The following is an 11,900-nucleotide window of genomic DNA, read 5'->3' on the forward strand; positions in this document are numbered from 1 at the left end:
CCCCCAAATCGGGAAACCTTACCTGCATATCCAACCGAATTGGGGTGAGGCTTGATATTTATGTACCTTAATCACGTTGACGTGGTTGCCGTAGAGCTCGCTGAAGTCCTCTTGCCCTTGTTCTCCGGCAGCTCCTCGGCATTTCGGATGCGCGCACGGATTTCCTCAGTTGGGTGTCTCGTTCGCTGCTCACATGTTGATGGTCGCCACTCCTTTAGCCGCACACACGTAGCCTCCTCATGGGCACCACCTCAGATCGGCTCAAAGGAGCCACGCCCATGTGTCAGCAAGCCAACCAAAGGCAGTGTCGCTGTGCCTCTCTCTTATGGTTTTCTCACTCTGCTCGTCTCACACTCTATTTTTTTTCTTTTTTGGCTGGCGGCTTGCCATCACCGGAGTACTCACTGGCCATCACTCTCTCTTGGGTCACATGGAGAAATCGGGGAGGAAGGGAAGAAATAAAGTTAGAGTTTTCGGGGCCGGCAGATACGCGCGGCGAGCTATCAGATAAGGATGGATGGCTGAAAGAACTATTGTAGGGGCATCTAGCTTTGGTCTCCATATTTGCTTCACGGGTTGCATTTGTTTAACTTTATTGAAAGTAGCATCATGCCACTTTTCAGCTTGTCGTTCCATCTATTATTGTCTATGTAACCATTGCAACCTCCTCCTCTTTGTGTGGGATAAACATGAGGGACACCACCGCGATTGTAAATATTTAGAATATTGCTTGCTTCTACTCACTTCATGATCATTAGTTTCTAGAGTATCTTTAACAATAGTGCTTTCATGCTTAGATTTGACCGAATTATTGCTAATGACAATCGATCATTCACTAAGCTCTACAGCAACCACTTTCATTGTACCAATCTCAATAATATCAGCAGCCGTGGTCCTTGCTTCGTCATTGTTAGGATCTAAAATTTGAGTACAAACCCCACCCTCCTTGGCTCGGTATACTTTCTTCACAACTTTAGTAGTTGAACATCACTAGACCAATTTATGCTCCCTAATCGGTCATGGACAGGACGTGATGTTTTATCAAACACCAGCCCCCGTGGTGCTATCCATCCCGGATGAAAATGGGGAAATTACATGGAAGGAGGAGGTATCCACATCGGGTAAGGAGGAAATGGCATAGGAGGGAGCATCCATAGCAATGGCACCGACTGCCCAAGCGGTGGGTAAATGGCGGTAGCATAGTCTTCTCGTTATCGATGATGATCACACACTCCCTGCCTTGAAGGTGATCCTGGTCGCTTAAACCCTCTTGATCGGCTCACATGTGCTCGGATGACCTTGTCTTTCTCATATTTAGACAAAAGCTGCTTGAAGGTGGGCTTGATTTTCTCAACCTTGTCATGTTTCTCACTTCATTAACCTTCCACTTGCTAACTTCCAGGCTTTTTGGTTTGATGATCCTTGGCTTAGAATTGTGATCATGCCCTCCGGTAGCTAAAGTGTGCACCATAATCTTGATTGATTATGTACCTTCTAACCTTCACGCCGAATTATTCTCTTAGCACGGTAGCTACTTGTTCTCGCATGATTTCAGCATAATCGGCCACAGGCTGAGCAGGGTTAGCTATTGGCTCAAGATGTGATGTAGGCAAATTCGGCGCATAGGAAGTAACAAGAGGTGGCGTAGCAAAGCATTCTGCAGGTGTCAGTCCATAAGGGATGCATGACCCTTGCAATGGTATAGGCGGAACACTATATACTATGGTTTGGTAATATGGTGTCTGCATATTAGGATAACCTCTAGCTCTATAAGCTTGAGTCAAAGTTGAAGCATGGTGCTTAACATTCGGTGTTTGATACGGGTTTTATGTCACATCATTTTTAATAGCATGAAAAGTGACATGATTAGATGCAACACTACCCATATAATTTTAGCCATCATGAGGGTTATGTAAGTAAGCATAAGAAGCATCAGGTAATGTATTAATGACAGCAAAAGGAATTGAAGCATTAGCATTACTAGCAACATGTTTCTTCAAACCTTGTTCCTCATGTATTTGTAAAACTAAAGGCCGAATCCTCTCAGCCAACGTATCCTCAATCATCTTTTGAACACTATTAGCCATAGTCGCACCGACAGATTGATCAATCATATTAGCGACATCTTCATACGAGGGATGGGATTGAGCACTTATAGTGGCTGGTACCTTAGGGTTTTGGATGGCGGGCGGCAAAGAATTTCTTTCTTAAACATGTCTTGCCTAGTCTTTACATAGTGCGAGAGGAGTTGTCCTCAACGCTACTCTAGATCAGCTTCGATCGCTAGGCATGCTTCTTTTTGTAACTCATTGTAAGACGCCGTTGTGATGTTGTCCTCTTTAATCTCCGAAGTAGATATGTCTAAGGCTTTATAATTCGGCTAAAAGGCAGTCGGAAGCTTCAATTCCCTAGCGGAGTCACCAAAAAGTGTGTTGATGCGAAAAGATGTCGCACGCCAAACACTGAGCACCTCGTGTGCAATATCCGGTGAGAAGCACCCAGGTTACCCTAGTCGTGGCGCTGCGTTGTCGAACCTCCATGCTCGGGAGGGACCCGTCAGAGCACAGATGGTCGACGACTTGTCCTTAGTCGTCAAGATCAAGAACGAATATCAATGTAAGTTCGAAAAGAGAAGTAAGGCAAAAAAAAAAGATAAAAATAAAAGGTAATATAGATTATGTTTGATCGATTGGATGATGTTTTCAATCGACCATGACCCTCTTATATTTAAAGGGCGGCATGTCTTAGCCGTAGAAAATTAGGACTCATGATCATAACCGAATAAGATTTACAAGATATTATTCGATCATACCATCTGATCTCTGAACTTTCTACAATTGGTATATCTTTCCGCTTTGACCACGTAGGTTCCCATATATCTACCCGAGTATTCTTTATTGTGCAGTTCGGCCTTCTTGAACTTGACTACCTTGAACACCTGCTTACGTATCACTTGCTACGTGCTCAAAATTCAAACAATCACTGCTTGATTCGACCACATACTCGGAGACCGTGAGCTCTAATTCGACTAGTCCCACTCGAAGACCAACGTGCTCAGAGACACCTACGTTGCTCGAAGATCACCTGGTCAGAGATCACCTTAGCCATAAACCACCTTAGCCAGAGATCACCTTAGTCAGAGACTACCTGATCGGAGATAACCATAGTCGAAAATCACCTAGTCGGAGATCACATGCTCGAAGATTACTTAGTCAGAGACCACCTGCTCTGTTCGACCACTCCCACACATGTAGCCAGATCCAACAATATCCCATTAAACCGATTATCACTGTAATAATCATTATAAATATCAAATTTTGTCATCAACAGAGGCAATGAACCAAGAGGTGATGAAGTTGCTCTATAAAGATTCCCAGGTAAAATTATATTGATTGCAGCTGGATAGCCTCTTATGCTGAAGCTCGAGCCACCTGTGAAGGTTGGAGGAAAGGTCCTGCTGAATGAAACGGGGTCAACACTGGTGGACGAGTTGCTAATGATGACACTGCTGGTGATGTTGTGGTTTGCGCTGCTGAAGTCCTTGGAGGTGCTTGCCGAGGAGACTGATGAGGTACCTGCCTAATTGTGGGGCTTGCAGATATCTCTGTAACACACAAGGAAGAAGGTGAACGGCGCGGATTGCAAATCACCCCGAGCAATAGCGGAATGAACAGAGTTTGAGCGCCGTCGGTGGGGGCATGAGCGGCAGCGCCCCCACCCGCCCCGGGTTCGGGTTTTAGCGAACCTAAGATGAGTACAGTTGTAAGTGATATGGTGTGTGTGCGCGTTTGTACTTAAAAAAACACACAAGGAAGAAGCAAACAATTATTCGCATTTTCTAAAGAATTAAAAACATCAAACTCAGCAACAAACATTGGATTAAATTTCCAGATAAATGTAAATATGTAATGCAACCAGCCAATGGCATAGCATATAGCATTAGTGCACAAGAGTTGAGGACAAAAATGGGAGAATGGAACTCCTCACAAGCTACACATGCAATCAATTCACCATACAGAAGAACAAAAGTATGAATAGGTCGCCGGAATACCCCGCTGGTCCGGGCGGCAAGCATCAATTCACACATGCAATCAATTCACCATACAGAAGAAGCAACACATGCCATCAATATATACCCCGCTGGTCCGGGCGGCAAGCCATGCCCCGACCACCGGTCTCCGGAATCCCGTCGCCGCACGTCGAGCGCTGCCCTTCCCCGGCCCTCTGCAGCTCGCTCCGACCTATCGCGGCCATGGCCACTGGCCGGTACGGCACACCCAGCACGGCGTCGCCCAGCGAGCTGCGGCCGCTCGCTCGTCTGCTCGCAATGCGCCACCAAGGTGTCGATTTGGATTCGGTCCCCTTCTCTTATCTACTTGTGCTTCTCCTTCCTTTGTATTGTTTGAGCATCTTCCCGTTCTTTTCTTTCTTTTTTATTGGTCGAACTCTTTATTAGTACCTCTTTTCTTATTCACCGTTATGATTAATTCTATGCTACAATCAATCTTAGAAACGTATTTTGTAATGTTGCTCTCTGTATTAGACACATTACTGCATATTTCCTGTGTTTTTTGCTGTTTCGGTATTTACGGCACCTTAGATTCATTGTTCCATTGTTCTTTCATTTTCGTTTGCTAGTACTCGATCTCATGGCCGGTGCCTGGTAAAGGCGTTGCAGCAACCAGATGGGTGGCGACAAGCTTCTGGGAGACGATGGAGTTTTCTGTTGTCTTCTTTTTCATTTTCCTGATTTAATCCTAAACTCAAACCTAATGCATCCAAACAATGGAACGGTACTAAATTTTGTATCCCTATCCAGAACCCACCAACTTATAACACACGTGCTATCCGTACTCTATTCCAAAACCACACTACATCCAAACGTTTTGGCCCTATTTGGAACGAATGAACGTAAAACAGAGGAATGGTGAAAAATGTAGAAATAGGATGTAGTGAAGAGTGGAAAACTATAGAAATTCAAAGTACATGAATGGAAAGTTTAGGTTGTTTGGATCGTAAGAATTTTTTTAAATTTTCACGAGTAGTGTGCTGCTTTCTTTCCTCTCTTCTTCACACGCACTGCCTCGGGCATCCGTGAAAACTTGAGCTCAGACTGGATTTTTTGTTTTTGTGTTTTGTGGAGGAAAGGAACCCTTTCCTATGGAACGGAAGATGCATTCCTCCATTACAAACGGTATTTTCCTAAACTTTCCTCCAGAATACGGTTTCTTCGTCTTTCCGTGGGTTTCCTCCGTTCCAACAACACTTGGAACATCAAACAATAATGAATGAAAAAAATATTTTCCCAACAACCGTTAAGTGATGTTCTAGGCATAGCTAGATATAATCTTGACCAGTGGTTTCTAATACGGATTTGCTGTTTCATGTGATTGAAAGGTTTCAATTATCCAATCCCACTATGCACTTCGTGGAGCAAATCATGTTGAAGACCACAACGTCATCAACGGCGATGATGATCACCAGCGACAAGGTCACGAATCATGATTTCATCTGACCCTAAAACTTAGAGGGATGGAGGAGGAAGAGGCGGTGCTAGATTGAATGAAGAGATGGGCGAAGTAGAGTTGGAAAATGAATACATGAGAAGTGGAGAGACGACAATTCTAGCAGTGAGTCCTGCCATAAAAAAAAGGAAAGAAGGATGAGAATGGAGGAAGATGGTGGGGGAGAGGCAACAACAGAGAGGGAGGGGAGGAGCCGATCAGTGGATCACACCAGCACCGAGTTGGCTCAGGCAGGAGTAGGGATGGCTCAACGTGTAGGCGATGAGTTGGCAGGTGGGTAAAGGTGACAATGGAAGGATTTATAGAGCTCGTAGGGACAACGTTTATATAGGATTATTAGAGGTGGTTGAATCTAGATTTGAAGGCTGATATTGTTCAAGGGCGGAGGTGGAGGCTTGCAAAGCTTCAGCCAATGTTCTTGTAGGTATGGCCTCAAGCATACAGCAACCAAACGCCCTGTATATGGCCTCAGGCACCGTTTACGGAGCAAGATGAACAAATGACTAAATGAGGGATGGATGTTAATCAATGAGCATCATGGTTGAGCCTTTATCTGTTGTGTTTAGTTACTCGCATGAGTATACATTACATGAGATTGAAATAAAAAAAGCAAAAATTAACATAATATCTATTTTACATAAATACACTTATAATACTTAATTTATCATATTAAATCTTAATCTAATTTAAAATATACTACTATAAATTAATACTCACTAATTATACGTTAATACCATCATTAGTTGAGCCAAACCTATATCTCGCGAGCCTAGTTCTAGAGAAACGCAACTAAAATCTGTTTTCCGAGAGCCAAGCTCACATAGTGATTTTGCATTCCGTGAGCCAAACTCTGAAGATAGTACAGACAACTAAACACCAAGATACTACATCTTATAAGCCTGATTGAGACATATACATCCAACTAAACAGACCTATAAAGCATTAACTGAGAGTGCATATTGGTAAACCTAAAGATACATACTGATTTTTTTAGTTTTAATTACACTAGTTTTATAACAATTTACTTAATTTTTTAAAAAATAGTGTTATTGGTTAAACTTTTAGCAGTAGGTACCATTCTCCGATTTACACTCCAAAGCACCGACCTCTTTTAGATGTGAGCGCTCCGCTGCGGGGTAAGCATTCAACTCATTATTCGCACGTGGTTGGTGAAATTGCTGATGACTAAAATGCACAATGGATCAGGACTTTACTTGGGCCAAACAATGTAGCCCAAAAGTCATTCTGCGCTTTGGGCCAATTTTGCAGCCCTTGCCGGCACGGACGGTGGATAGTGGCCCAACTGCACGCTCGAGACTAAAGGCTAGGATCAGCGAAAGACATCGTCGACTGAGCTCCTCGCAGCTCAGGAAGATTTGCAAGAAGCAGACCTTACAGGGACCATCTGCACCATATATATGTATCTTTCTTTGCCTACATCAGGTTACTACTCCAATCCTATATATGAGGAACAACAGAGCTAGTAAATGGATACGGGACCAGTTGTACATAGTAGAGCATACTGCTCCCACAGCAGAACTTCCAGATCACTTACGGCCAGCAAACGATGGTGTGTCGTTGCAGTGCCTCCAATGAAGCTGGAGGAGAACGGCGCCGGTGATGATTCGAAGTGCTTGATGAGCGTTATGGTTCCAGCTTCAAGGAGACCACTCGGGAGTGCCGAGTCCGTTTGGCCGCCCTCACAAACACCACGGAGAGGCATGATGGCGCCCACCATGGCCTGCGGACTTCTTGCTCCCCTTTAAGGCAGGCGACTGGAGGTTGATTTAATAATTAGCAGGAGTCAGAAAAGGAATTGTTCAGGGTCCAGACACAAAGTTTCAAAGATTATTACATATAAAATATAAGCATGACATCTTAAAACTATAAACAAAACAACAGAAGAACTCACTAAAGGATGTAGAGTTCATGGCAACAATATCCGATACTCGATAGCAGTATATTCAAGATTTCAACTTATATCTCACTATGCTAAACAACATTGGAGTCGCACAGTGACAGTAAACAGAATTGAACTACCTAGTCACTATGCTAAACAACAATGGACTAGCTTTATTGTTCTCAAGGTGCTGGCGCATCAATGTTGTCCCGCATAATGAGTCAGTATTTTGAAGAGATCAGTCCATAACTAGGTAGGCATGCTTATTCCTTGGAGTGATGATACTGATGCCTAAGTCATTGCTGATCAGTGATCTTTGAATAATACTCCCCCTGCCCCCGGTTTGATTTACTTGTTTTCATTTAAAGTGTTGATATGGCCTCAAATGCACACGATCTATATGCTAAGATACTTTTGATGACGAAACTATTAATATTATTTTCACCATTTCACGTGGCATGTACTTTATGTATAGAAATGGTCAAAATTTTGAATGTTTGACGGCAAGCAGTTAGGACTTCTATTCTGTACCAGAGGTAGTGCTCCATATGTTTGGTAATGGAGTCATGATTAATTCAAACTGCAGCCGTTAAGTTGCAACGACACTATCTATGCACAAACCTTTTGCAAAAAACTTAGGTAAGCCATTCTACATACATGGAGAACCAATATCAGACAATGAGCTTTTACCACTTCGAAGACTTGTATTTTGGTCGCTTCGGTAAATGCCAAAAAAATATAGCATCAATGAGAGGAAGAGATAAGTTCATTCTAATGGATTGCTTCACACATTGTTATACAGTTAAGTAGAAATGAAAGAGCAAATGTGTATAAATGGAACACCATAACTGTTAACAAGGTAGCAGAAATGTGTTATAGATGGCTCCTTGATATGATAAGCTAAATAAGAAACAGAATTATACAAACCTTTAATGCGCCTCAACTCTTTGCACAGTGTGATAAAGTCTCCCCATTTCATATGGCACCGCCTGATAAATCGCAGAATCTGCTCAGTAGTAAACATGGACAGGCTTTCTAGATATTCTCCATTGACACCATTTTCTTCAAACACTTGCCTGTAGCTACCAAGATTTATTTCTTCCAGCCATAATCCAACATCCTGAAAGAAAATAATAACCTTATTAGGTGAATAGTCAAGCATCTTGAGGTGACAAGATAGCCTTTAACTTTAGCATTTGACCCTACCTGCCATAGACATAAAAAAAAAAAGTACCATGCTGGCCCAAATATGGACTCCAAACTATAAGGCCTAACATAAGACACAATTCAGAGCAAACACTCATGGAATTCAAGGATTAAATGAAACTAAATGCAACCAGATTTGCAGAACAAAAAAAAAAAGAAGCATACCAGTGGCAGAATGAGACAAAAAAAAAACAGAGAAATATAAGCACCAGATAATTAGTTAGGAAAATAAATGACAGTTTAAGCTGTCTTGGACATGGCCATGCCAAAATATGTGAAGCTTTTTGTGTTTGAGCAAAGCACACTGCCTAAAGAAATAGGCAAATGAGCCAAGGAACTTCAGGCTTCAGATAATTTGAGTTAGGAAACTCACACCAAATAGAGAGCCAACTTTCCACATGAGATTGTCCATAACATATGATAAGTGCATTAAAGGCACAAAAGAAAAGGATCGACACAAAAGCAGACTTTTAACAAAATCCAACAATGCATAGCTAGGGAAACAAAGAGTTTGCATTACACCATGCCAGACTTTGGCAGCTAATATGTTCACTATATTAGCAATAAGGGGAAAATAGTAGGGCCGGTAGTCTGCAATCAACATAACATTTAAACTTCCAAGCCACCTGTACAGAGAAAAACGATTGTTGTCGTGAGAAATGAGATAAAAATGAAATCAAATGTACACATTGCAGCAAAACCAGCCCAAAATGAGCCTTGTCAAAGTTGAATCTAGGTCTAACCCGAGCCGAGTCCATGGGCAGCCTAATCTAACACAGTCCGAGCACCATTAGAACTTGGCCCAGGTTCAACCTAGCCTTAGCCTGAACCTGGCTCAACCTCAACCCAAACCCCTTCTAGGGCGAGTGTGGCCTAGCTTGGAAAATGTTCGAGAAACAATATTACTTCAATGGTGAGATGAGTATCACTTTGTCAATCAAAGTACCAAACTAATGCCATTGATTTAACAATGTGACATAACAATGAAGTTCAATTTGTACTCAAGTTTAGATGCTAAGATAGATGATAGGTAAAGAAGAACCAAATATCACAGGTTAAGTCAGAATGGGCTCAGTGTAGGCCTAGGTTGGACTTGCACAAGTTAAGTCAGAATGGCTGCACTATAATACCTATGGATGAATGATTTTTTCTCCTTTATGTGGACATTTTAGTCTTCGTATGATTACCTCCTAGTGAGAAAATAATACAAAAAAGGATAAAGGATAACTAATCAGTTTATAATAGTCGCAAAAGATCATTTTATATCTGTTAAAACGCAATGGCCTAATACGCTAACCCAGATTAGCATAACTTTCATAAGCACATTTGCATAGGAAACAAGAGTATATCAATTAACTGAACTTCACAGAATAGCATCATACATTGGTACTAAGTACAGGAAAAGCTCACAATAAGATCCGCATTGGCTTATAAGACTTAACAAAAGATATATATGGTATGATAGGCTCTCTAAAACAAAAGAATCCAGGCATGATAGAAGACGCAACAGAAATCGATAAATTAATGAATAGCAGGTGCTTAAAAACACAGAGCAATTCAATAACTGAAACCTCAATAATCAATAGTTAGTAGCAGTACATAAAATAAAAGGAACAACAGCATTAAAAAAAACAAGGTCTAAGACATCTCTTGGGAAATCACAACATAGATTTCCCAAATACCTAACCAAAGTGACAGCTTTTTTTTTTTTTTGAGGGCAACAAAAGTGACAACTTAAAAGCTAGGCACATAATCATCAACATCATTAAACCCCCTCGAAAATGGTCGAAACTAACAGATTAAAAATGTAGAACTACATTACTCTTCACTCCAGTCCTCCATAGAGCCGTACAAGCAATCTAAAGCTAAGGATCATCAGAGGGAGAACGCCATATCACAGATTTTCCAATCTCCTACCTAATTCTCCCCAACTAAAGCCTATGCAGCAGCAATGAACAAGATAGGTAAAGATCACTAATAAATCTCTGTAAAACTAGCATTTAATTAGCAGTAAAGAAAACGAGGGGAACACAGATGAGCACCTCGACAGTCCAGATGAAGAAATCCAGCGGCTCCGGCGACCGCCCCCGGCCCATCTCCCTCCTACCGGGAGCGGATTTCACCTGGGTCATGGGAGTTCGGCTGAACCACCAAATTCTTGGAAGATAAACCGCACCCGCAACTCAATCAGGCGCCGCGACGTGCTACAGGCAGTGGCAACTAGTGTCGATCTCGCACGCTGGAGAAGAATAATCTAATCGAGCCACGGATGCATGGATCGTGGTTAGCAGCGCGCCACGCAGCACACAAATCCAGAGCTAGCTGGATGGAGAGGAGGAAGAATCTGGGTTCGATTGAGAACAGACGAATCCATCCATCCAAGCAAGCAAAGGTTACTTACAGCACAAAGAAGGAACCAGTCCTCGCTCGAATGGATCCCCACCCCCACTAGAACAGGAGCTGCGGGTGGAGGATCCGGCGGAGAGGGAGGGGAACGGCTCGCCGGCGGCGTTGCGCTCGGCGGGGATGCGTCGGGAGCGAGTAAAAAGCCTGGTGCGGTGGTGCCCGTGGACGAGCGAGGCGGACTGCGCCCCTGTTTGTTTCACGCCAACGTCTAATGTCAGAACACGCCCAACCGTTTTCCTTTAGATCCAAAATCCCGTCATAAAATATTTTTTTTCTTTTCAGTATTTTAACGGTTTTTCTTTAAGATTTTCGATACGAAGATATTCTCAAAATCATTCTCTTCAAGACGGAATTATCTCTTCTTTCACTTTACAATTCCTTTCGAAAGAAGCTGTTGGGGATAAGAGAAAATAAATATAATGAGAATGAAAAAGAAAATCAGAAAAGAAAATAAATGAAAGGAATATGATTGTAAATGATCATAGCGTGGTTTCTGGGAAAAAAAAAAGCATGGCTGCAACGTCAAATGTTAGCATGGTTTGTAAAAAAAAAGCGTGCCTACCAAATTTTTAAGCTACCAGTGTAATAAAACTAGTAAAAATTAGAGCATTTTTGTTTGAGTTTTTATTTCTAGTTTTTCTGCTATTAGAAGTTTAAATAAATATGATTGTTGAAAAATAATTTCTAATAAGTAAGAAGTATGTTTAAAAAATGAATTAGAAGCTAAGGAGCTAAGCTGAAAATAGCTTTTTAAAAGTCATGTCCTAAGAAATTAAATAATTATTGTAAAAACCAACAACTAAAATCTAAAAATAGCTTTTTTAAAAAAAACCAAAAACACAAATTTTTAGAAAAATAAAAAT

General features: G+C 41.8%; 1 protein-coding gene across 1 annotated transcript; it reads right to left on the reverse strand.

The window, feature by feature from the left end:
- Window positions 1-6,876: 6,876 nt before the first annotated feature.
- On the reverse strand, window positions 6,877-11,251 carry LOC133905216 (uncharacterized). Its single transcript, XM_062346952.1, has 4 exons — window positions 11,033-11,251; window positions 10,674-10,885; window positions 8,353-8,545; window positions 6,877-7,300 (listed from the first exon to the last, which is right to left on the reverse strand). The coding sequence occupies exons 2-4, from the start codon at window positions 10,761-10,763 to the stop codon at window positions 7,170-7,172; spliced, it is 414 nt and encodes a 137-aa protein (XP_062202936.1). The 5' UTR covers window positions 10,764-10,885; window positions 11,033-11,251; the 3' UTR covers window positions 6,877-7,169.
- Between the last annotated feature and the right edge of the window lie 649 nt (window positions 11,252-11,900).

Source organism: Phragmites australis, chromosome 22, assembly GCF_958298935.1.
Source record: "Phragmites australis chromosome 22, lpPhrAust1.1, whole genome shotgun sequence".
Classification (NCBI taxonomy): Eukaryota; Viridiplantae; Streptophyta; class Magnoliopsida; order Poales; family Poaceae; genus Phragmites; species Phragmites australis.